The sequence below is a fragment of the Necator americanus genome, chromosome I (assembly GCF_031761385.1).
Source record: "Necator americanus strain Aroian chromosome I, whole genome shotgun sequence".
NCBI classification, from domain to species: domain Eukaryota; kingdom Metazoa; phylum Nematoda; class Chromadorea; order Rhabditida; family Ancylostomatidae; genus Necator; species Necator americanus.
This window is the reverse complement of record NC_087371.1, coordinates 22,131,864-22,156,624: the sequence shown is the minus strand read 5'-3', so window position 1 is coordinate 22,156,624 and position 24,761 is coordinate 22,131,864. Positions and strand designations below refer to the sequence as shown.

At 41.8% G+C, this 24,761-nt stretch overlaps 6 protein-coding genes across 8 annotated transcripts in view; 3 read left to right on the top strand and 3 right to left on the bottom strand.

Moving 5' to 3' along the window:
• Positions 1–319: 319 nt before the first annotated feature.
• RB195_006491 (uncharacterized protein) lies at positions 320–3,223 on the top strand (the record flags this gene model as incomplete). The annotated part of the gene is made up of 2 exons (XM_064179604.1): positions 320–360; positions 2,977–3,223. 2 exons carry the CDS (start codon positions 320–322, stop codon positions 3,221–3,223), a joined length of 288 nt encoding a protein of 95 aa, XP_064036547.1.
• Positions 3,224–4,097: 874 nt separating this feature from the next.
• Positions 4,098–11,806, top strand: RB195_006489 (uncharacterized protein; the record flags this gene model as incomplete). The annotated part of the gene is made up of 3 exons (XM_064179602.1): positions 4,098–4,201; positions 7,941–8,028; positions 11,606–11,806. The coding sequence occupies 3 exons, from the start codon at positions 4,098–4,100 to the stop codon at positions 11,804–11,806; spliced, it is 393 nt and encodes a 130-aa protein (XP_064036545.1).
• Positions 5,932–9,101, bottom strand: RB195_006490 (uncharacterized protein; the record flags this gene model as incomplete). The annotated part of the gene is made up of 3 exons (XM_064179603.1): positions 5,932–6,051; positions 6,567–6,680; positions 8,967–9,101. The coding sequence occupies 3 exons, from the start codon at positions 9,099–9,101 to the stop codon at positions 5,932–5,934; spliced, it is 369 nt and encodes a 122-aa protein (XP_064036546.1).
• A 736-nt stretch (positions 11,807–12,542) lies between the features above and the next one.
• RB195_006488 (uncharacterized protein) lies at positions 12,543–12,803 on the bottom strand (the record flags this gene model as incomplete). The annotated part of the gene is made up of 1 exon (XM_064179601.1): positions 12,543–12,803. One exon carries the CDS (start codon positions 12,801–12,803, stop codon positions 12,543–12,545), a length of 261 nt encoding a protein of 86 aa, XP_064036544.1.
• Positions 12,543–20,079, bottom strand: RB195_006487 (uncharacterized protein; the record flags this gene model as incomplete). Of its 3 annotated transcripts, XM_064179598.1 has the most annotated exons (7): positions 12,543–12,840; positions 15,554–15,675; positions 17,176–17,306; positions 17,384–17,560; positions 18,235–18,292; positions 18,715–18,824; positions 20,058–20,079. In XM_064179598.1, 7 exons carry the CDS (start codon positions 20,077–20,079, stop codon positions 12,543–12,545), a joined length of 918 nt encoding a protein of 305 aa, XP_064036541.1. The 3 variants fall into 3 exon arrangements, with proteins under 3 accessions (XP_064036541.1, XP_064036542.1, XP_064036543.1); XM_064179600.1 differs by lacking the exons at positions 18,235–18,292; positions 18,715–18,824; positions 20,058–20,079 and having other exon boundaries at positions 17,384–17,540; XM_064179599.1 differs by lacking the exons at positions 12,543–12,840; positions 18,235–18,292; positions 18,715–18,824; positions 20,058–20,079 and having other exon boundaries at positions 15,526–15,675; positions 17,384–17,540.
• Positions 20,080–23,830: 3,751 nt separating this feature from the next.
• The window catches only part of RB195_006485 (uncharacterized protein), a gene marked incomplete at both ends in the record, with an annotated part of 30,155 nt that continues 29,224 nt past the window's right edge, over positions 23,831–24,761 (top strand). The window contains 2 exons of the mRNA XM_064179595.1: positions 23,831–23,872; positions 23,975–24,092. Of these exons, the coding sequence (XP_064036538.1) occupies positions 23,831–23,872; positions 23,975–24,092 (160 nt within the window). The remainder of the gene's footprint in view (positions 23,873–23,974; positions 24,093–24,761) is intronic.

Genomic DNA, 24,761 nt, shown 5'->3' with positions numbered 1-24,761 from the left:
CTTGAAATGATATTCATTTGCATAATAACGAATGATAACAGCAAATGACAGCAGAAGGACACTTCAGACAACAAATTTTTTAAAGTTCCGAAACGAGAACTGTGTGCAAAACGACTTCACCGTCAGACTGGGGAACGCTCTGTAGTCCGATTTTGCGGGCAAAAAATGGGAAAGAGTAATCAGAACACTTCAAAACTAATGTTTTGTATGTGAAAGGAGAAAAACTTGTAAATACTCTGTTGTATTAGGTGAATAAAGTGTAGGCCATTAATAGGTCTGCTTGGAATGCACCACTTCAATTCAGAATCGTTTGAGGACTATGAGCCGTACAGTGGCTTGTGGTGCTATCCGATCTAATAGGTCAGTGTTTTATCAGCTCACACAAGTCTGGTTCTAATTGATCGACCCCGTGCAGGACTCTCTTTAGGACCTCTTCAAAGCATTTACCGTATGGTCTCAGCGGAACCTCTTACTAACCACGCTGGACCCGTCCTATTTTTTTTTCTCTGATATGATTGCACCAAGTTCTGATGCACTCATTGCGTTGGGAAGGAAGTACCTAAACGTAAAAAAAAAAAAAAAAAAAAAAAAAAAAAAATAATAAAATAATTTTTTTTTTTTTGGTCAAAGGCGAATAAGCAGTGCCGTCATCGCCACTGCTTATTCGCCTTTGACCAGAAAAAGCAAACGTCATATCAGTAGGTCCATCATGTATGTATACTGTCTCTATCATATCTGTTATGATCGATACTGCGCTGGATGTGGTAAGGAAAAGAGTAGCTTGAGCAGCGCTACTACGTGCTTGCATGTCTGTGTCAATTGGCGCGGTAGCGCTAGCTATAAAATGGGGTGAGACGGGTCCCACGGCGTCGTAGAGCAGTAAAATAGGATGATGTGGGTCCAACGGCATCAAATTGTTGTGCCAGAAGATTTTAAAATGGGGTGCTACGGCTTCCCTGGCGCCGAATTTCTGCGCAATAATTTCGTTTGGATATCGCAAAAAGTGAATGAGACGTTGTAACCTTTTTATATTCACGGCCACTGCACGTGCTGCGTTGCACCTCTATCTCCTTGTACGTTTACCCCAGGTTGGTAACATCCCTTCTTCGAAAGTGGAAACACGCATGCAAACGGCTGCCTGAATAGTAGTGAATAATTTACATGATCTGACGTGGAACGTTATCTTCATCAGTAGGGGGATGTCGTTCACGTTATTTTTATTAAAACATTCTATCATAAGGAGAAAACAGGAGGAAAACCCAAACTTCGAGTAATGCTTTCAAAATGCGTCTGTATTATATTGTTATCGAAGGAGTGTTTGAAATTGAAGTTTGAGTGTTCTTTAAATGTAGAACTGATGTGATTAGAAAGAAAACTGTGAAATTGTTCGCTTAAATTTAATTGAAGAGAGAAGAAAGCATTGCTAGAAAAACACAATTTTCTCATTGATCAGTGAATGCGAGCGAAGCGAACACGGAAGCGAAGGTCTGGAGTCCGCCTTTGGCCGTACGTTCAGGCTGGTTATTCATCATAGAACATTTCTTCATGCAGTGTAGACAGGGAACATTACAACGTGTTTCCGTTCATCCTCACTTTGAGTCTTAATATCAAAGTAGATTATTAGCAACTGGCGCGGATGACAGCAACTATGGAGCTTGCCTACATGATGATAGGCTTTTGTGGCGACCAGTCATAGCTTCTCCAAGGAAACTTCAAACTGCAGAACACCATGTAGTGGTAGAGTTGCGCACGCTTTAAATTTCCCTTCTAGCTGAGGGAAGTGTCAGCAACTCCCAGCAATGCCTCCTGTATTAAATTATGCGCTTATGACAGGTGCCAAAGTGCCAATACCGAAAGTTAAATGAAGGTTGATGCTTCACTAAAGCAGTTTCCTCGCACAATGATCCTCGCCACGAGTTATATTCTCTTCCACTTGCAAATTTCTAAAAACTTTCAGCTTACGTTGCCATCAAAGTTTTCCTTTTAATCATCTTTGTCTATACACATTAGTTTCCTTTAGCAGCGACATAGTGGACGAGAGCTCCTTGATGAGTACATTCTTTGAAAGCTAGAAGTCAATTTATTCCGATCTGTCTGACTCCAGTGAAATGAAGACGCTGACATATGTCTGTTCCGCAAAGAAATGAGAAGAACTAACACAATCAAGTGCACGAGAGTTGAGAAGAAGTTCACATCCTTCAAGCTATTCCTGATGAACTGAGACCGATGAAGAGTCGGTGTCCACATAGATCTCTCTGACTACAGAGATGATCTATGATGACACAGAGATAGGTTACCGTCATATCACTCCCCGTTGCGATTTCAAAAACGGAAGAGAGTTTTGCGCTACACTTCGAGTAGTGGTTTCAAATTGTACTTGTACAACACTAACAACATAACAAACAACATATAGCAATAGCAGCGAAGTTGCTTCTTCCATAGACATTCGTTTTTCCTGAAAAAGTTTTATTTTGTTTTATTTTAAGAGATTTTTTGAAAACATTGATGCATGGTGAGGATTGATGAGCTTTGCCGAATTTTCTCACAAATATTTATTTGAATATTAGAAGTTGACCTAAAGGCTCAACAGGAGGATAACCGAAAATCAGAAGATGAAAGATCTTGCTAAAGGATGAACTTTGAGAACAAATTTCTGCTGTAAACGCAGAAGCTTTCGATCTTGCATATTTTGGGTAAGATGTCTTTTTGTGATTATGATTCTCATTTCTGAATTTCTAACCAAATATAGCGCGCAACTCATGTGAAGAATGCACTTAGAGTATTTTTACTCACTGTAGTTTCAGTCACCGACACAAAATTTGGAACGTTCAAGTACCCAATGGTTCAGCTACTTAGAGAAACTCTGGTCTGAAATATACAAATTTGCTTTTATTAATGTGGTTGAGTGAATGCCAAAATGTTCTGGAATTCCTTTCAGGTGCTCTTCTTAGCTACACATAGCGTCATCTCATGCAGAGCACGGATTAGGGAAAGTTCACACTCTGCTGAAGCCATCAGACGTCGTCCTGCTGCCGCCACAACCACTTACACTCCCATCACAACCACTTATACTCCCACCACATCTCCTTCTACTATCACCACACTTTCTTCAACCACCGCACCACCTCCTTCTTCAACCACTACATCTCTTCCTACTACCACCACTTCCACTACTACCACAACCACTTCCGCTATCGTCACTTCCACTAGTGAGTTGACATGAAAATGTTCAAAAGTTCCAGATAGGACAGTGGAATCTTCTTGCAGATTCTCCATGTGTTGGCGTTAAATGCGGAATCACGGAGACGTGCCAGTCGGTAGTTAGTAATTGCGTAACTTGTACGCCTACGGCCAGCTGCATAGCTATCTCTCCTGTTTGCAACACGAATTGTTCCAACTGCGCTGCCAATGAGAAATGTGTCCTCTTCGTTGGGTTCTGTCCAAGGGGTCCCTGGTAAGAAGTTCTCCACTAATTGCTTAGGGCAAGTATATTCAATTCCGGAAGGGAAAAGAGATAAATTTTGTAGTATTCTGTACATATTCTATCTATTATGACGAAATTTGTTCATGTAGCCCATTGCAGCTGTCCTTATCCAATCTGCGTCCCTACATGAACGAAGCGACTACCAGGAATCAAAACAGTCAGCATTCTGCTACAATGAAGAGAATAACGTTTCTTTCCGGAACGTTTTGGTTTAAATCCATATTGTTACAGATATGACTAATATTGCTCGTCTGTTAAATGTTGTGCCTACACCGATGAGAGTTTGAGTGTATTAGGATATAGTAATAAAGGACAGGAAGATACACCAGAGAGTGGCATAGATGAGAGATTTTCTTCTCAAAGGCGTCAGTACCATATTTGGAGAGCGATCAAACTCAATTTTACATCTATGTTTCTCTGAAACCTCACTATTCGAAATATGAGTTTCCTCCGCTGTTAACAATTAGCACAGAATGATGTGCTAACATGAAATGAGGTGAATATCATCTTCGTAGTGATGAAGGTAAAACTCGTCAGACCACGTGGACGTGTGTTGGCTAGTATTGTGCTTAAGCAGCCGTTTGTATGTGTGTTTCCACTTTTTGAAGAAAGGATGTTAGCAGCATCAGCGAGACATGCTGGGAAACAGATATGCGAAGGAACCATAGGAACCCATTCTACCGCGTTGGGGCTTCAGCACACCAAACCGACGCCATGGTACCCGTCTCCCTTTCTTTTTGGAATTTCTTGACTGAGACACACACTTACAGACGCACTCACGTGATAGAATAACCCCGTGATTATATAGCATGATAATTTGCAAACATTGTACATTCACATAAAAGTTTATTTACCCTCACTAACATATGACAGAAAAAAAAACGTGCCTTATCAAATCCAACATACACAAAAGCATGTTTCTGGACAATGGTGGAAAGATAAAGTGCTCGCCTAAGCAGAGGGAGGTTCTGCTTAGTACAAATTATTAACTCATTTTTAAAAAGATGAGGAAATACAATTAAAATACAATGAAATCGTGATTTTCACACTAAACATTCAAAGAACATTCGTCGAATCCTTGACAATCCATATTATCTCCTTTTTAAATAGAACGGTTTCCGTTAAGGCAGCAGCTAAAAAATTAGAAACATAACAATCGATAGAAGATTAAGCAGAAAATTCCTTTTTAGGGGTCGCTGTGACTTCTTGTGAGTTGGTCCACCAGTTAATGAGGTCCTCTTTTGAATGATAGCATCGTATTGTAGAGGCGTTAATTATAGATATAGAGATCCATTATTTATCTCTATATCTATAATTTTTGAGCGGTGTAAGGACACTTTCGTATGGATATCTTCAACCAGAATATTTTCTTAGTGCTTCTATAAATCCTAAGTCTTCTATAATTCTACAAACCTTACTAAATCACGGGTTATTTGTTTCTTTTAGTTATCCTCACTTTTGTAGATGGAGTGTAGTCGTAGATCAAAAGAAATCGGTTACGTCCGTTATTGGTGCTTAGTAACAAAGAGCGGCCGCGGAAGTGCGCAACTGCGTAGCGTTTGTCCTAGTACTAATGTGCTTCTGCAACAGTCAATCTCCGCCCTGTCGAGATCCTCACCACACTGGTGTGTTATAACGAGCGAGAGATTATGAGATGTGTAAAGCGTGGCATACTCCTCATAGGTTCCACCATCAGTGAAGTGCTAGCAACGTTTTCGCTGTGCGTTCTGATTTCCTACCTTAGGACGATTCTCGCAACGAGGTGGATTCATAGATGATTTACTGCAGTCCATATTTCACAGTCGGAGTCAGCGGAAGATAACCCATTAGATGGCGTTCGACGAAACGACGCGTATGGAGAGACTCGCTTGAGCTGGCAGCACATTCCAGTATTTTATTGGAACTGAGAGAAAATAACCCTCCGGTCTCGACGAGCTCAGAAGTGGTAAAAGCTAGCTGAGATGTTTCACCTGCGCCTGCATCATACAATGAACCTATGAATTTTAAGTTGCGTTGGAACGAAATAATAGAAGGAGCACAATGCACGAGTACATTAGTAGGAAGAGTTGGATCAAGTGGCCAGAAGACCTGAAAATGGAACCACGTGATTACAGTGAAAGGATTGGTGTCACTAAATGTATGCAACTGCAACTGCTAAGGGAATTTTGGTAAAGGGCAAAAAATAGGTAATGGAGCAATTTCATTAGAGTGGAGCCACAAAAAGTGATCTTTCCGAAGCCTAGCCGAAGTGTTTAACCGAAGGTTACTAGATTGGAAAGTAAAGGTAAGATTGTACTGTCCCAGACCGTATCAGCTCTATTCTCTTTTTTCTTTGAATTGCTGCAGTAATGCTTCCGTTCGTTTCAATCTCGTGGAATATTTGCTAGGTAGTCTCTATTTTCATGAGGGACCAAAATTTCCGCTGAGAAACTTTGTGAAAAATCTATTCAATCTGTGCTGTACTGTTCCAGCTGTTCACTAATCAAAACCGCTTCGTCATTACAGCGTATCAACGTTTGAGCTTCTATGTGGAAGTCTCGTTTCTTCACCACGGATGTGCAGTTGATCTAGCAATACAAAACCATAGAAAACAACTAAAGCGAAAGCAGGAGCAAGGGTTTCAAAACGCCTGGTTTGCGTTTGTTGTCGAATCATTCGACACAGTCTATAATTAATCACTAGAAGTTGTCATAAAAGCACTTCCGTTGAGACGTTTTAGGTATGCACCTTTGAATGTTTTCAACCGGTTCGATGCTTCACGTATGATCAAACGCTTTCTCACTTGACCATTAACGATTTTGCCTTCTCTCTGCTAGGCGCACGTTCTCTCCTCTCTAACATCCTACTATGGAACGCTCATTACGCTGACCCGGTAGAACACTTTCGCCGCCGATAGTAATCATATTAAAATGAACGGTATCGATACAACTTCTTATCATGTGTTTGTGGTAACAATTGTTGATTTCAACTAATGTAAATGATGTTGAATTCAGTAGTTTCTAAGTTTGCTTGCCTTCTCTAGCCTTCTTAGAACAGTCAACTCCTTTTCGTGCATTTATAGTGTGCAAATTGGGTATGTTACCTTATCTTCCAAGTACTTCCCTGGTGTCGTTGTTTCAATTTGTGCTTGCCAAGTAGGGTTCGCCAAATCTTTTCCACTGCTCGTTGAAGCCAACGAGTGGAGGTGTGTCTTCAACTGGAATAAAGTTATAGGTAAATAAATGTATCGATATTTTTAGAGGAGCGAAATCTTATTCTTCTTGTTTCTTTGTCAAGAAAAATGATTGAGCGATGGCTCGGACACGCTTCTCGGAGCTTTTTACTTCATAAGATGGTGATTTTTTGTTTTTCTTTTACAGTTAAAGGCATCACCCCACGAATCTGAGGTGGTACGGATTTCAGGTGAAGTATTCGTATACGGGATAGTAGATTATGCAAGGGGATGTAATTCCGTACATTTCTTCCTAATTGCCGTAAAAACGGCCCGGAAGATGCGGCGCGCTCCAATCGAACTCGTGGTAGGAAATAGTGCGCCGGAACGCTCGAAGCCGTATCTTCAGGGCCATTTTCTACGGCTATTAGGAAGCAATGAACCTAATCACCCTTCTCTCAATAATCTATGATTCCGTATACAAACACTCCACCTAAAATCACTACCAGCCCAGATTCGTGAGGTGATGTCTTTAATTGAGCGCAGCCACCATCAAGGCGGTTTAAGATCTAGCAATGCATTAAACAACACTCGGTCGCCGACATCGGACATTCGGATATTTCGTGGTGCTCATTTGTTGTTGTTTATTTATTATCAAGTGATGAGCAGTTTTGAATATGTAGCACCTCGTTTTTTTTTATCGGCAGAACCAAAATTGTCTTGGTGCAACCAGTGCCTTAAAGGCATCACCCCACGAATCTGAGGTGGTGCAGATTTCAGGTGGAGTATTCGTATACGGAATGGGAGACTACGGAGAGGGAGGTGATTCCGTCCATTTCTTGCTAATTGCCGTAAAAAACGGCCCGGAAGATGCGGCGCCACGCAAGACTGGCGCGCTCCAGTCGAACCTCTTGTACAAAATGGTGCGCCAAAACGAATGAAGCCGTATCTTCCGGGCCGTTTTTTACGGCAATTAGGAAGAAATGGACGGAATCACCCCCCTCTTCGTAGTCTCCCATCCTGTATACGAATACTCCACCTGAAGTCTGCACCACCTCAGATTCGTGGGGTGATGCCTTTAACCCTTTCTTCACAACTCTCCAATGGTGAAACGTTTTGCAGTACTCTGCTAAAACTGCTTTCTCACTTGGATCCGTATTTATCCTCACTTGACATAGTTTGTATGTGCAACCATCGTCCGATGTACCGGACAGAACTACTCTTTTTCTTCCAAATAGTGTTGACTTAGAATGATGATTACATGACAAAGAGGGGTCCCTACAAGTTACATGTTAACTATTACAGTCGAGTCGAAACGGCAGAAATCTCAGTTCCACGTGCAGTTGACAATCATGAATACTATTTAATTGTCGACGGTGCACATGAGCAAAATGTTAGTATAAAAGAGTAGACTGTGGATTCAATAGTTGTGTAACCTTCTCCCAATAACAAGACATTATGACATATTTAACTTTGAAACACGACACCTTCAGCTCTAGAAAGGGGGAATATACTCAGAAAAACCAACTCTGAAGATAGAGAATTCCTTGATCGAAGATGAATACTGGGAACAGTTTGTTGCTATATGTTGTCAAATTCAGTACTGAATATTTTATATAAGGTGATTATGTTAAGGATTATTTCCCGATCATAACTTCCGTTTCAGAATTTGCGATCCATCCAGAGCAAAAAGCGCATGTGGTGGCCGTGTGCATCTTCAATGTGCAAATGTTTCTGCTATTTCTTGAAATGCTATTGTTCCGAAACTCTTTACACATAAAACTTTCAGTTTACAAACGGTGAATCTGGTGGATTCAAATTCCCAATGGTGCATCTCCTTCTAAGAATGATGGTACGGAAATCAACACGTTCTTTTTTTTCTGGAGACTTTTGGAGACGGTTAGGTACTGAAATGCTATTAAGGTTGTTTCAGGTGCTCTCCTTAGCTATACGTAACGTCGCTTCATGCAGAGCACGCACAAGAGAAAGTTCACACTCTTCTGAAACCATCAGACGTCGTCCTCCCACAGCCACAACCTCTTATACTCCCGTCACATCTACTTCTGCTATCACCGCATTATCTACCTCTACACTCCTTCCCACTTCTTCTACCTCTACACTCCTTCCCACTACCACTACCACTATTTCTACCTCCACCACCACTTCTACGACCACTACAGGTAAGCAGTGTAAATATTTTTGAATGTCTTTCGTCTTTCTAGAATGATTGACAAATCCTCCTACAGCATCTCCATGTAATCCGATGTGCGGACAATATGAGACGTGTCTTTTGTTAACTAGTAATTGCCTAACTTGCACTCCTGTGCCTACCTGCGTTCCCGCCTCCCCAATCTGCAACACGGAGTGTTCCAACTGCGCAAGCAATGAGAAGTGTGTCTTCTTCATTGGAGGTTGTTCAAGAGTTCCCTGGTCAGTTGCAACGATTTTTATTGAATAGAGAATCATTGGAATGGTCTTCCAAATTTAGTTAGTGCTTTATTTTGCTTGGAATTCCAATTGTTCTCTGCTTTCTATCGCAAGCAACTTTATGTAATTGCAAAAGAGGAGAACTGCAGGCTTTTCAGTGTTGTCAGAATTTATTTATTCGATCTGTTGAGAGAAAATCTTGCCCAAGAATCTCATTGCAGCTGTCCTTATCCAATCTGTGCTCCCGCATGATTACGAATAGGCTGTCATGAATGGAGATCTCCTAACGAAGAAAATCGCACTCATTCCAAAAACGTTTAAGATTTACACTCGTATTTTTATAAATATTACTGAGAATATCACAGAATTGAATTCTTCTTTCCATAGTCTAGACAGGGGACACTACAGGGTGTTTTTCCGCAATCTTTCATTCTCACTCTGATCTGAATGACGTCCTGAAATCAAAACAAGTAGGCTACTGGAGTGGTTCCCCACGTGCTGACAGACCCTCACAGCAGCCAGTCATCCCATCGACAAGAACGTCATGGAGCTGCAGAACACTACGAAACTACAGAGTTGGGGACGTTTCATGTGACCCTTATAAAGATAAAGATAAAGTGTCTGGCGTTAATCAATCCGCTTGGGATGCGCCTCCACGTTCACTTCAATTCAGAATCGTTTGAGGTTCACCAACGTGTAACTGGCCTATACAATGTCTTGCGGTGGCTAGCCGATGTGTCAAATCTGTGTTTTTTGTCTGTTGTGTCCTCTCAGACATGTCTGATACCAATTTATCGACCCAGGAGAGATTAGCACTAGGGCGGATTCGAACTCCGATTGATCGTGCAGGAAGCAGAACCTCTAATCGCTACACCCGCCCCAAGTGGCCTTATATTTCATTCAAATGGCACCAACTCCTTTCTACAGCAAGACATGCGTGTAACTTATATAAAGCGTTCCTCCATGACACCATTCTATTTTTTTCCGCTTTCAAATTTCTAAAAATTCCTTGGCGTAGTTTCCCCCCCCCATAGATTTTCATTGTAGTTTTCATCCTTGTCTCTTCGAACTAGCTTCCTCTAACGAGCAAGTTCTCAAGAGGAGAAATGTGTATTCTCCAGACTTATCATCGATAAACTACTCTGAGACTGATCAAGAGTAGGCATCTACGTGAATTCTATGACGACGAGGAAATATGTTACTATTATTTCGCTCCATATTGAAGCGATTTCGAAAGAAGAGGAGAGTTTTGCACTATTCTTCGAATAGTGGTTTCCAATTGTTCTTGCATATTAACGAGAATTTCTTCTCAAATAGAAGCTTAGTATTTCTAACAAATTTCATTTTAAGACATTTGTTCCAACAAGTATGCAAGACAAACTTGCAAGACAAGCCGAATTTTCTTTGAAAAATCCAAATGTTTGTAAGATGGTGGCCTGAATGCCCACTGTTTCTGCTGCGTTTCATAAAACTACGATAACTATGAGAAAAAACACATTACTCCTCTAATCCAGTAGTTCCAAGCATAACTAAACCTCGACGTAAGCAAGATGTTATGACAGTGACGGTACACGAATTACATTAGATTTTAGATAGTTCTGACTATCTGACGAGAGAACACGTTGTGATATAATCTATGCTGGTCTCAGAAAACGAGCTGTTGGAAAAGTTTGGCAGCGCCGGATTGGTACACTCGCCTCCTTGACTGTATTGCGTTAGGTTAGAAGAAAAACGGAAACTTTGCAGTTTCATTCATCATCTAAGATTATTCTGTTCATTTAAGGTAGGGATTAAGTCTGACGCTAAGATTGTACAAAGTGGATAAAGGATAAAATGTCTGACGCTAATCAATTCGCTTGGAATGCGCCACCACGTTCACTTCAATTCAGAATCGTTTGAGGTCTACCAACTGCGAACAATAAATTTGAACCTCTAATCAACTGCGTTACACCCACCCTTGGTAAATTGTATAGCTTACATGTTTCAGAGTGATTGTAAGTCGAATTTTCACAAAAAAAAAGTTATTGTTGATTTATAGACAGTGCAACTGAGCAAATGATCCAGTAAACTGAGAATTCCACAATTTCGTAATCTAAACAGGAAATAACAAAATAACAGGATAAATTATGCAATAGCAAAACAGAAAAATCCACAGAAAACAGATCAAAGATCAGAAACTGAGAGATCTTGGTCAAAGATGAATGCTCGGAACAAATTTGTTTTGTTGAAGAGGTGGCATTCAATCCTGCATATTTTGTGTAAGATGATTATGAGGGATTTTTTTGTGATTAAAAATTTTGTTTCAGAGTTTGTTAACCAAATAAAAGGCAGAGCCCATGTGCAAGAATCATGTACAGTATTTTTGCTCGCTACAATTTCAGTCACCAACAAAAGATTTAAAGAGTTCGAATACCCAATGGTCCAGCTTCTACATGAAACCGTGGTTTGAAATCTGCAAATTTTATACTGTGACTGCCTCGATACCAAAAATTTCTGGAACTTGTTTCAGGTGCTATTTCTAGCCACTAGTAGCGTCATCTCAGGCAGAGCACGGAGCAGCGAAAGTTCAGCTTCTGTTGAAGATGTCAGATGTCGTCCCGCTACCGCCACGACTACTTATACTTCCACCACATCTCCTTCTACTATTACCACACTTTCTTCAACCACTACATCTCTTCCTACTACCACCACTTCTACTACTACCACAACCACTTCCGCTATCGTCACTTCCACTAGTGAGTTGACATGAAAATGTTCAAAAGTTCCAGATAGGACAGCGAAATCTTCTTGCAGATTCTCCATGTGTTGGCGTTAAATGCGGAATCACGGAGACATGTCAGTCTGTAGTTAGTAATTGCGTAACTTGTACGCCAACGGCCAGCTGCATAGCTATCTTCCCAGTTTGCAACACGAATTGTTCCAACTGCGCTACCAATGAGAAGTGTGTCCTCTTCGTTGGGTTCTGCCCAAGAGGTCCCTGGTGAGTCGCAGTGATTTATAGCGTTTAGAGAATTATTGGAATGTTTGGAAGTTTACTTAAATACTTACTTAGATACTTAGATGGCCCGTCTTCACTGGACGTGCGAGCCCCAGCATCTCTTTTACTCGTTTCGTTCCCTTGACGAGTTGACGTTGACGAGGTCCTTGAGCCGTATCCAGCTGAGCTCCCAGCTAGTCCATCCGTGTGGCGAACACGTCACCCCATCTCGTTGATGGTCTCTATCGAGGGCGTTTAGCACCTCTTGGGACCCACTCTAGCGTTCTTTTAGTCCATCTATCGTCGATTCTTCTCATGATGTGACCGGCCCATCTTGGTTTTGCTTTCGATACATGTTCTGCTGGGTCGTGAAGACGGGACATTCCTCTTAATTCGGAGCTACGAAGACCGGCAAGGTGTTGTGTGCGCCAGTTAAACTTCAGAAGACATCTCTCGGGGGCTCTGTGGGTAAGTAGCTTCCTAGATGTGGCAGCGGTGTCTGTTCAAGTCTCCGCTGCGTAACAGAGCGCTGGAAGAACTGTGGAGTCGAACAGATGGGCACAAAGATCTTGGTCCGTCAGTTGGTCCGTAGCTTCCTTAACGGCTGTGAATGCTGCACATGCTGCTCTCATTCTTCTATTCAGTTCTTCCTTTAAGTCGTTTTCCATATTCATAGAACGTTCGAGGTATACGTATGACGAAGTTTCCACGATTTGGGAGCTTTCAAGTTGTACTCCTCCGTCCTCGCAGTAGGCGTTCTTCATGATGTTTTGTGGTATGTAAATGTCAGGAAGTTCTCTACTAAATGCTTAGGGCAAGCATATTCAATTCGAAAGGGAAAAGAGACAAATTTTGTAGTATTCTGTACATATTCTATCTATTATGACGAAATTTGTTCATGTAGCCCATTGCAGCTGTCCTTATCCAATCTGCGTCCCTACATGAACGAAGCGACTACCAGGAATCAAAACAGTCAGCATTCTGCTACAACGAAGAGAATAACGTTTCTTTCCGGAACGTTTTGGTTTAAATCCATATTGTTACAGATATGACTAATATTGCTCGTCTGTTAAATGTTGTGCCTACACCGGTGAGAGTTTGAGTGTTTTACGACATAGTAATAAAGGACAGGAAGATACACCAGAGAATGAAAACTTCAGGAATTTTGAAAAGAAACCCTCTTAAGGGCGGAACAATCACTGTGGGTTTTCCTTTCTACTCTATTCTCGGAATTCAGATTAAGGAACTTTCAAAATTCGCGGAAGCACAACCGCTGCTCTTTGGAAAATTATTATTGAATTATTAAAATCTCGGCCAGTTCATACTCACAGTTGACTTGTACTGTATAACGAGAAAGTATAATCGGTCATCAGGAGCAAATCTCACAGTCAAAGCAGAGCGAGGTTGTGTTTAATACAAATTATTAACTCATTTCAAGAAACGAAAAAAAATAAGGAAGTACAATCAAAATCAATGAAACTCGTGAATTTCACACAAAACATACAAAGAACATTTATGGAAACCCTGACAATCTATACTATCTCCTTTACAAATGAAGCAGTTTCCATTAGGGCAGTAGCGAAAAAATTAGAAATGTAACAGTCGATAGAATAGCAAGGAAAGAATTCCTGTTCAGGAGTAACCGTGGCTTCGCATGAGTGGGTCTACAAGTTGATGAGGCCTTCTTCTGAATGGCAACATCGTGTTGTAGAAGCGTTGGATGCAGATATTGAGATCCATTGTTTATCAACTTTAAACCGGTATAAGGACACGTATTTCGCATGGATATTTCCAACGAATATGAACTCTTTCCCGACGCTTCACCAAATCGATACAGTCACATAACCTCATAGGGTGTATTCGTTCCAATTGGCTATCCTCCCTTTGTAGATGGAGACTGGGGATCAAAAGAAACGCCTGTTACTGGTGCTTAGCAACAATGAACGACCGCGGAAGTGCGCAACTGCGTAGCGTTTGTCCTAGTACTAATGTGCTTCTGCAACAGTCAATCGCCGCCCTGTCGAGATCCTCACCACACCAGAATGTTATATCGAGCGAGAGATTATGAGCCGTGTAAAGCGTGGCATACTCCTCATAGGTTCATCTACTATGAACAAACGCTCGGCAGTCCAGCGATACCATATCTCTGTTGAACGCGACGCAGATATGAGCCGTGGCGTCGCGTGTGTTGCCACACTTGAGGAATTTGTAGTGCACGATGGTTCAAATTTGACTTTGGTTTGTTCTTGGGGTGTGGCAAAATACATATATTAATTGCAACGTGCAACGATCCTCTCCACGAGGTGAATTTATAGATAACTTGCTGCTTTTTTTTTAACTTTTTCAATTCTTCCTAAAGTCTTCCAAATTCCATTCCATTCCACGGTTTTCTTTTCTAGAACCAACAAGTTCCCTAGAAGTTTTCCTGGTCCGACTGACCATGCTACGATATGCGTATGCTACGATAACCATACTTTTCCTTCCCGATGTTGGTGCAGTTGCGTAGGCGGTTGCTTTCGATGTGGTGCGGAGCGAAACCGTTGGGGTCAAAGGAAACCTTTCTAGCACCACTCATCACGGCAGTTCTGCCCACCTCAACCGCAAATATGCCATTCTAATCTACTGTAAGTGAAATATGGGGATTTTGACTAGAATTCTTTTGTCATCTGACCACTGCGTACAGAGAGTAGTAAAAGCGCAATTAAAAACCGTTAGCGGGAGGTGTTTTAAAACGGTCGTCTCGTTGGGTGCTTGTGTTCACTTTAACGTCCATCATGCCACGCCCAGATGGATGAAGCCTAGTTCTATAACAGCGTGAACCGTACGCAGACAGGGCTGGTTAGGTGGTCCCCTCCGCCTGACATATGTGAGGTATCACAGATTAAGGTCGATGCTACAAAGAATATTCCTGTCACCGTGAAAGGTGCGGCCGTACCATCGGAAGAGGGTACTGTGCATATTACTCACTACAACAGTTCCTAATCCCGTTATGGCGTAATTTCAGCCATGCAGCGTAAACGTGGACGAATACCATCGGACACATAATTTGAAGGTGTCACTTCTTCGAAGGTTAACGCAGTCAGTTGTGACGGCGTCGGCATCTTTACCTCATCATGTATTTACTTCCAGTCTATTTTATACGAAACCTAAAACTTGCTGTATAAACTAAATGCTTACTACTTCGTTTCTTGTTTTCCTATGTCTTCGCTTTAATGTCGTTCTGGGTCTTCATCCATGTACTGAAAATTTTCAAATAATAGCTCCGCAGATGTTTTTTTTTATTTTTCTCAATCTAAAAAAGTGATATGGATACTAGAAAATGCGAAGGACGTCGTAGCTCAGAGTTAAATTTATATTATATACATTTATACACTTTATACACTGCTCCATTTATACACTTCAGGACTGGAAGTTGGACGCATTTCAATTGATGGATTATTTAGTTCGAAGCTGATGGAAATTATAGATGTAATGAATACAAATGGTTCATTTTTTGGTTTCACTAATGGCATACTTAAGCTCCTCATCCGATAACAATAACGTTATGATCACATCTTCGTCCCGTCTTTGGTATAACATTTCACCATCGAAATCTACCATATGATGTTTACGAGCTCGCAAAAGAATTCCCACAACCTGAAACTAGTCTGTTGATGTTTCTTCTCTGATTCCCAGCCGGTCTCATTAGTAATTACTGGATATGCTCTAGAAACATTTTCTCGTTATAAAATGAAGAAGGACAAAGTGTATGTTGTCGATCAATCTCTAGGGATGCACCTACTCGTTCGACTCCAATTCAAAATCGTTAAAGATTTGCAAACGCGTGTGCAGCACACACAATGACCTCCTAGAGCTGTTCGACGTTCCAAGTGAGTGTTTTATGGTAAAGGCAGATCTGATACCAATTTATTTACTGATTACTACTATTTACGGCTGAAAGCTTGGTTGGCTCTACTGCGGCTCCAAACCAGCGACCTTGCAGCGGCAGTCAAACGCATTGCCGACTGCACTACACCCTACGTAGTGATGTTAATGTTTTACTACTACGTATATTACAGTTGGCATGTATCGTACGTAATATCATTGTGATACCTATGTAACATTTAATTGATTAGTAATTAGTAAAGAACCTTTAAAACCAAATGGCTTGATGACAGTGTACGCCTCTTGAAAGGTCGCAACGCACGATCATTTTATACACCCTCTACTTTCACAACTTAAAGGCATCACTCCACGAATCTGGGGAGTACGTGTTTCAGGCTGGTAATACCTATACGGGGTTGTATATTGTGGGGAAAAGGATGATTCCGTTTCTCTTTCCCTGTATCAGTGTAAACCAACAACCCCGGAACGCTGTTTCTTACGACGTCCTCTATTGCAGCGCGCCACCCTTGCGCCCTCCCGCTTACGACTCGTCGAAAACTCATTCGGACGAATCGCAAGCGGGGTGCGGAATGCAATCGTTGCGCATTGCAACAGAAGCCGTCGTTGGAGACAGTTCCAGGGTCGCCTGGGTTACATTGACGACAGCACTTTTTTGCACTGTATGGAGACCTTGCGCATTATAACAGTGCAGGTCATATAGCTCGCATGTTCTCAGTGCGTACACTCGGATGCCTGATCGCGTTTAGTAAAAGCAGAGCCACCACTTGCAGGTGCACGTGCAGGTGGGATTCAGTATTAATTTGTGAAACAGAAGTATGCAACTAAAAATGCATCGACTTCAAATTCAAATAAAAAGTCGAATAATTAAAAAGTGACAGAAGATACCTCCACACTGATTTAGTTTTAGTTACTTCACTTGGTTTTAGCCGCTTCAGTTGGTTATTTAGTGTAAATTTTTTGAAAATGACTTATGACCAGCTGTGCTTCAAGCACACACACTTAAGAGGAGCTTTTTGTAAGAGATGTAGGAAATCGAAGTCAGATTAGTTTGCTATAACTAATTGCTTTTCACATTATCACCTCACTCTGACGACGGTGACTTTGTTTGAATGTTCAAGGCATTGCACCCTCTGCAAGGCATAGGTTCAGAAAACTGCATTTGAAACTTCGATCATTCGGATTGCTTGCAGTTGATTTGTTCATCCGATTGATCAACTGACTACTCATTTCGTTCCCAAACATAATATCCACCTTATCTGATATGAACTGATACACGGAAAAGAGTTTTCCAAATGTAATCTCCATCCGTCCTTCCTTTGTGAAGCGGCCATACTCTAGTATAACTTCACACAGGTAAAGCATTTCTCTTGCAATATGCTTCGCTGAAAAAGCAACTTAAAACTATTCCGAAAAACTGAGGTTAAAAAGGATAAAAGTCAGAACAATGATCATCACTGACACGCTTTCTTCGCCCGCATTTCTGTAAGTGTCCCTGGTTTTGGCGTTCCATATTCTGCGGAGAACTTCGAGTATTTCTTTGGTACATAGCTTTTGGAGTACACGTCCTCTTTCCTTCCTTCGATCTCTTCCTTCTCGAGCTCACGAAACTTCAGCATAACTCGACCAATATCAGAAACTAAGACAATGATGGCTTACATCTTTTTGACATTTTGTATAGGAGCCATAAGCCATTACTAATTCTGAAATTTTTCTGCTATCACAAATTAATTTTCCATATTGCGGTGACAGAGATTCCGTTTTCTTGAAGTCTTTCCCGTCAGATATAATGAGGATGTGTTACTGTGTTTGATGAACATGCACAACGTCTACACAATCTTTACTCCAAAACTACCGTGCAAAAAATGATGCAACTGAAAAAATATAACAGACGAGGTGAGGTGTAGATGAAGTCACACGCCAGGAATGAATGAAGGATGGAAGAGAATGCATAGGAGAGAAGTGTAAGCACGTGTTAAATACAGTGGCGGGAAGGGACTGAGGACAAATCAGGAAAGGCTAGCGGGTGTAGCTATAGATTTCTTGTGGGGAAATAAATATGTTTTTTTTTTGAAGCAGTAACCTGTTGTAACTACTGCGTGTTGTTCTCGTGCTAACATTACGATTAGGCACTTTGGGATTCCTCTTCACGAATAATGTGCACATGCATTTCGACTGAGGAGATCTCTTCTGTGAAAATGAAATATAGTTGTATGAGTGTCTATGCAGAAGTCTTATTCCTTTACCGCAAATGCCAAGTTGATCTGGCAAGCAAAAAAAGCTTAGGAAACAGCTGACGCAAAAATGACTGACCACTATTGGATTTCAAAACTCCGGATTTGCATGTGTTCAGCGACTCATTCGATGCAACCTGTAATGAATCAGCTTTAAAAACGCCAGTTCTGACAAGGTTTTAGGTATGTACCCCTTTGCGAATGTGGTCACTACCGGTTTGACGCTACGCAACTGATTCAACAGTACTTTCTCCCTGCTAGGCGTTATTCTCCTACTTCTGTAATCCCCCAATCGAACGCTCCTTACGCTGCACCCGACAGAATAATTTTGCCGCCGATTGTGAGTGAATTCAGACGATCTGTCTCGAAGAGGATTCTCATTATGTGATTGTCGTAGGCTGGATTTGTGCATGTGATGCCATAATTTTTGATTTCCACTCACATAAATGATGTTGAATTTAGCAATTCTTGCATTTATTTTTACCCCAACGTCTCTATTTCAAAACAGTCAATTTTTCTTCGTGTTTGAAGACTGTGCGAATTGCGTATGTCATTCTACCTTGGAAATATTTGCATGGTGTCGTTGCTTCAATTTGTGCTTGTCGAGTAGGCTCTGCCAAATCTCTTCCACTTCCTCGCTGAATCCAACAAGTGGAGGTTTGCCTTCAACTGGAAATAAAGTTATAAGTAAGCGCCAACATTTTCAGAAAAGCAAAAGGCTATTCTCCTCTCTTTTTTGCAACAGTATTTAATAGGCCGACGAGCTCCTTGGAGCTCCTCTTTTTTGTTCTACAGAGTTTCTTCGTTTCTTTTTCTTTCATATCCAAAAAATGCAGTTCAGAATTCATGGGATGCAGCACACTTTAAGCAATGTAACTCACGCATACACCACCTAGTTAAAGGCATCACCCCACTAATCTGAGGTGGTGCAGATTTCAGGTGGAATGTTCGTATACAGGATGGGAGACTACGGAGAGGGGGGTGATTCCGTCTATTTCTTCCTAATTGCCGTAAAAAACGGCCCGGAAGATACGGCTTCATTCGTTTTGGCGCACCATTTTGTACAAGGGGTTCGATTGGAGCGCGCCAGTCTTCTGCGGCGCTGCATCTTCCGGGCCGCTTTTTACGGAAGACTGGCAATTAGCAAGAAATGGACGGAATCACCCCCCTCTCTGTAGTCTCCCATCCTGTATACGAATACTCCACGTGAAATCTGCACCACCTCAGATTCGTGGGGTGATGCCTTTAAGGAGAAGTATTTATTTAGTAATTTATTTGTTTAGCTATCTATTCATGTCGGACTGAACATCCGACGAAACACCATCACACTTATAGCTCCTAACTATGAAGCACCTTTGTAAATTTCCATTACAGAAATGAAGCTATTAGTGTCAGAGACGGCGTTTTATCTCTGCTTCTGTACTGTTTGTAATAATGGAACATTCTATAGCACTGTTATTAAAAATGTTTGCATTAATGCTTTAAAAATTTCACTCAACTTTTAACAACACTTGGATCTAGTATAGTTACTACGTACCATTACTATTTACAAATACTATTTGAAACACTGACGGTTGCGTACTAACCTGATGATGAGGGAGCTGTCTCTGAACGGGTACCTGGCTAGGATTAAAGGCATCACCCCACGAATCTGAGGTGGTGCAGATTTCACGTGGAGTATTCGTATACAGGATGGGAGACTACGGAGAGGGGGTGATTCCGTCCATTTCTTGCTAATTACCGTAAAAAAACGGCCCGGAAGATGCGGCGCCGCACAATACTGGCGCGCTCCAATCGAACCTCTTGTACAAAATGGTGCGCCAAAACGAATGAAGCCGTATCTTCCGGGCCGTTTTTTACGGCAAGGAAGAAAGAAACAAAGGAAGAAACGGACGGAATCACCCCCTTCTCCGTAGTCTCCCATCCTGTATACGAATACTCCACCTGAAATCTGCACCACCTCAGATTCGTGGGGTGATGTCTTTAAAGGGAGCACACCACGAATCTTGGGTGGTACGGATTTCAGATGGAGAATCCGTATACGGTGTCGTAGATTATGGAGACCGGCGTGGTTCCGCTTATCTCTCCCTGCATCACTGCAAACAGCCGCCTCCAGAATGCTGTTTTGTACGACGCCATCTATTGCAACGCCCCACCCCTTGCGCCGCCTCCGCCTGCTATTCGTCGAAAATCAATTCGCACTGCCCCGATAGGGTGTAAAGGACGCTACGCGTGCAAGGGTGACGCGCTGCAATAGCCATCGTGCAAAACAGCATTCAGGGGCCGGCTGCTTGCAGTGATGCAGGGAGAGATGGGCGGAACCACCCCGGTCTCAATAATCTACGACCCCGTATACGGATACTCACCTGAAATCCGTACCATCCCAGATTCGTGGTATGCTGCCTTTGATTCCGCACCGCTGTACTTATCTTGATTATGCAAACAAAGTTCCACTTCAAGATTCAATATCCAAGATTTCAATTCAAGACTCACATCATATTATAGAGTAGTCCAGCAATGCTCACTGGCCAGAGTTCCTAGAGAAGGGGAATCGTAGCACATCTTCATGAGACTCTTTATTTTTAAGAAATTTCTTTTTCGGGTGTTGTAAAAGTGGGAGCGAGGCATTACGAAATTCCGCCGCATGAATACGTTACAAATCCCTCATGTTGTGGGAGCTCCCAGCAGAAAGTTATCTTACGGTAGCGCGACTCTATAAACCGCTTGCGAGTATTTCGTTCTAACGTTAGTCGGAGGCTGGAAACGATGCAGTCTCCACTGCAGAAGCATTGAATTAGCTCATTTGTTTATGCAGATAATAAAGCATGCCTTTTTAAGAGCAAGAGGAGTACATTTATCGATATGGATCAGAATTAGTACTAATAATTAAGCGCCTTTTCGATGCAAATGAAATACTAGTCCTTTTTTCATTGTCCAATACATAATCTCTGTGGAAGAACAGATTGGTCTTTGGGCATGATAGGTCGAAACAATTGCAAGTTTTGATTTAAGACAGCATACTGAATCTGACATGGTGAAGGGATCCGCGAGAAAAGCTAGATTGCTGGATAAGAGGTGATTTCGCCCATCTCTTTTTAATCGTTTCAAAAAAAAATTCTGTGAGAAATGTTTTCCTTCCTACGAGGCACGTTAGAACGAAAGTGTTTCAGTCCACTCAGCAGCCTATTCACTTCATTTGTTTCACTTGAGTAGGCTGGTGGGGAAACATCACTAGTCTTCGACCACGCGCAGTTGGATGTAGCGCGTTGCGACTGAAATTGTCCTTAAAAAAACTGTGTCTTCCACACAATTCCTTTACCACGATTGGGGAGGTATTGGTGGGACCATCCCTGATGCCGCGATTTGCAGCCCTATCTCTGGCTTTTCCCGCGGATTCCCTTACTACGTGATATGTTGTCTTTAAGGTAGCACACTAGTTGTTATTTTGGATACTGTGTACTTCTAATTGTCTGACAGGACAGCACGATCTAACTAAAATCAAGTTTAGCACACAAAGTTTTACAAGTCATATGAACGAGAGTGCTTCTAACCCAAATTTTACCAAACAAAAAAAAACAGTCGTGAATACTACTTAATGTCGACAGTGCGCCTGAACAAAATGTTAGCATAGAACAAAAGACTGTGGATTCAATAGTTGTGGCACCTTCTCCTAACAACAAGACAATATGACATATTTAACTTTGAAAACACACCTTTAACTTTAAAAAGAGGGAATGTACACAGAAAGTTGAAGATGTTCAGTATTGTATATTTCGTATAAGGTGATTATGTTAAGGATTATTTTCAGATTATAATTTCCGTTCCAGAATTTTAGGATTCCCATAAAGCAAAAAGCGCACATGGTGACGGCTTCTTTTTTAACTTGTAAGATCACCTGCTATTTCTTGAAAAACTGCGGTTCTGAAGTGTCCTTATCATAAAGATTTCAGTTCAGAAATGGGGAACCAAATTTACTACGGTGCATTTCCTTCAGAGAACGATGGTATGGAAATCTACATTTTCTTTCTTTAGGTGCGACTGGTTGAATACTGATATTTTCCGATAGCCGATACACGTCGTCCTACCACCGCCGCGACAGCTTATACTCCCATAATATCCACTTATACTATCACCACACTTTCTTCTTCTACTATTACACTTTTTACTACCACCGCAACTATTTCTACCATGTCTTTCGTTTTTCTGGGAGCGAGTGTAGCGCAGTTGGTTAGAGGTTCTGGTGAGTTGCACGATTGATCGGAGGTTCGAATCCGCCCCAGTGCATCTCTCCGGGGTCGACAAATTGGTACCAGGCTTGTCTGGAACTACAAAAACACTGACTTGACGCATCGGCCAGCCACCGTAACTCATTGTCTAGCGTTCATGAACCTCACACGATTCTGAATTGAAGTGAACGTGGGGGCTCATCCCAAGCGAATTGATGAACGCCAGACACTTTATCCACTTTACCACACTTTATCCTTTCGTTTTTCTAGAATGATTGACAAATCCTCTTACAGCATCTCCATGTGATGCAATACTTAGTAATTGCCTAACTTGTACTCCTGTGCCTACCTGTCCGATCTGCAACACGGAGTGTTCCAACCGCACAAGCAATGAGAAGTGTCTATATTTTCTCAATGTCCCTGTCTCAGTGTAAAGATTTAAAATGGCATCCTTTATTTCCCTGACGTTTCGTTTTTCTCGCCGCTTTCAAAGGCTTAAACAGAGGTTTATTCCAACCATTCTGAACAACATCATTTAATTTTACAAAAAGAAAAGTATTAATTTCACTGAATTTTCTGATCTGATCTACTGAGAGAGATTTTTATTCAAGTAGTTCGCCGCAGGTGTTCTTGTAAGATCTGTGCTTGATTACGAATCGATTGTCATGAATGGAGATTTCCTACCGAATAAATTCGCTCTCATTCCAATATGTTTTGAATTTTCATCCATATTTTTATAAACGTTACCATGGTTTGAGTTGATCACTTCGTTTTACATGTTAGGCAGGGAATATTATACGGTGTTTTTGTCTCACTCACTCTTGCCTACCCTGATTTTGATAGAGTGTGGATGCGGTAATTTTGGATCTCCTCCACTAAAACATGCGCGAATGCGCACGATCACTGCGCGAAGCAACTGCTTAATGGTGCAGTGAACCGTCTTCAGGCAATGTCAGCTTAGAAGATTTGAATCATCAAATCAGCTGTCGTTGGGGAAGACATTGTTGAGAGCGCAAGTCACAGGTGAGAAGACCGAATCAGCCGTTCGTACAACGTAAGACTGGCGCCTGTCTCTTGGACATTACAATTCTCGCGCTATGATGTCCTCCTTAATGAGCGAGAAGCCTATTGTTTGACTCTGGGAGCCACAAAGTAGAAAATGATGAAAGTCCGAACCGCGAAACACCAAACCAACTCATTTGTTGATGTGTATGAATAATCAAAATTTTATGTACTTGTTTCTTTTCTTATTCTTACGACTACTGGTGAACAAGACGAGGTCTGTTCCCAAAAAAAAGAATAAATATCCCAAACGGGGTATGCAATTTCCCTACAAATCAAAAAGTGGCTGTTCACTTTCTGAATTCGAAGTATCCATGGAAGCACATGTACTAGCTTTTTTTTTCTTTTCACATAGTCAGCTTGAACTACATCAAAACATAATACTTCATGGCGTGGAACCAAAACAATTTACCTACCGCCGCGAAGGCGGTACGTAAATTATTTTGATTCCACAGTATGATGTATTATGTTGTCCTATAGGTTTCTTTCCACGGTCGTCATTGCCTTAACTCGTAGTAGCCTGAATTCTAGTCCAAAGGAATCAACGATATCGCAAAGTTAATTGAGTATCCTGCTGACTACGTTACTGATTGGAATATTTTCGCTGTTAAAGGAACCACCCCACGAATTGGGGTGGTACAAGTTCCAGGTGGGTTAAGCCTATGGGGTAGGTTGTGGGAAAAAGGGTGATTCCGTCTATTTCTTCTTGATTACCGTAAAAAAAGGCCCGAAAGATACGGCTTCGAGCGTTTCGGGGCGCCATTTTCTACGAGTTCGATTGGAGTGCGCCAGCCTTGTGCACGCACCGGATCTTTCGGGCCGTTCTCTACGACAATTAGGAATCATTCTCTTCCCCACAATCTACGACCCCATATAGACATAACCCTCCTGGAACCCGTACCACCCCGATTCGTGGGGTGATCCCTTTAAATAAAAGGATAAAGTCACTGGCGCATCAATCCACTTGGAATGCCCGGACGTGTTTCGCTGCAATTAGTTGAGGTTTATAAACGCGTGCGTACAGACAGGTCTCGTGCCAATTTATCGTCCTCAGAGGGATGAAAGGCCTGGTTGTCACTAGGGCGGTTTCGAACCATGTGGATACAACGGACCTCTAACCGACGGCGCAGCACCCCCCTCCCCTTTGCTGTTAAATAGAAAAAAATATCGCGAAAACTGGGAAGAAATTTATGCGACAACCTAGTGCCCTAAAGTTCCATTCCGATCTTGGTAACCGAGCTTTTGTAAAAGTTTGGCATTGTCAAACTAGTACTTCTTTCCCCCTCACGGATTGCATTATTGAGAAAAAGAGGTGAAA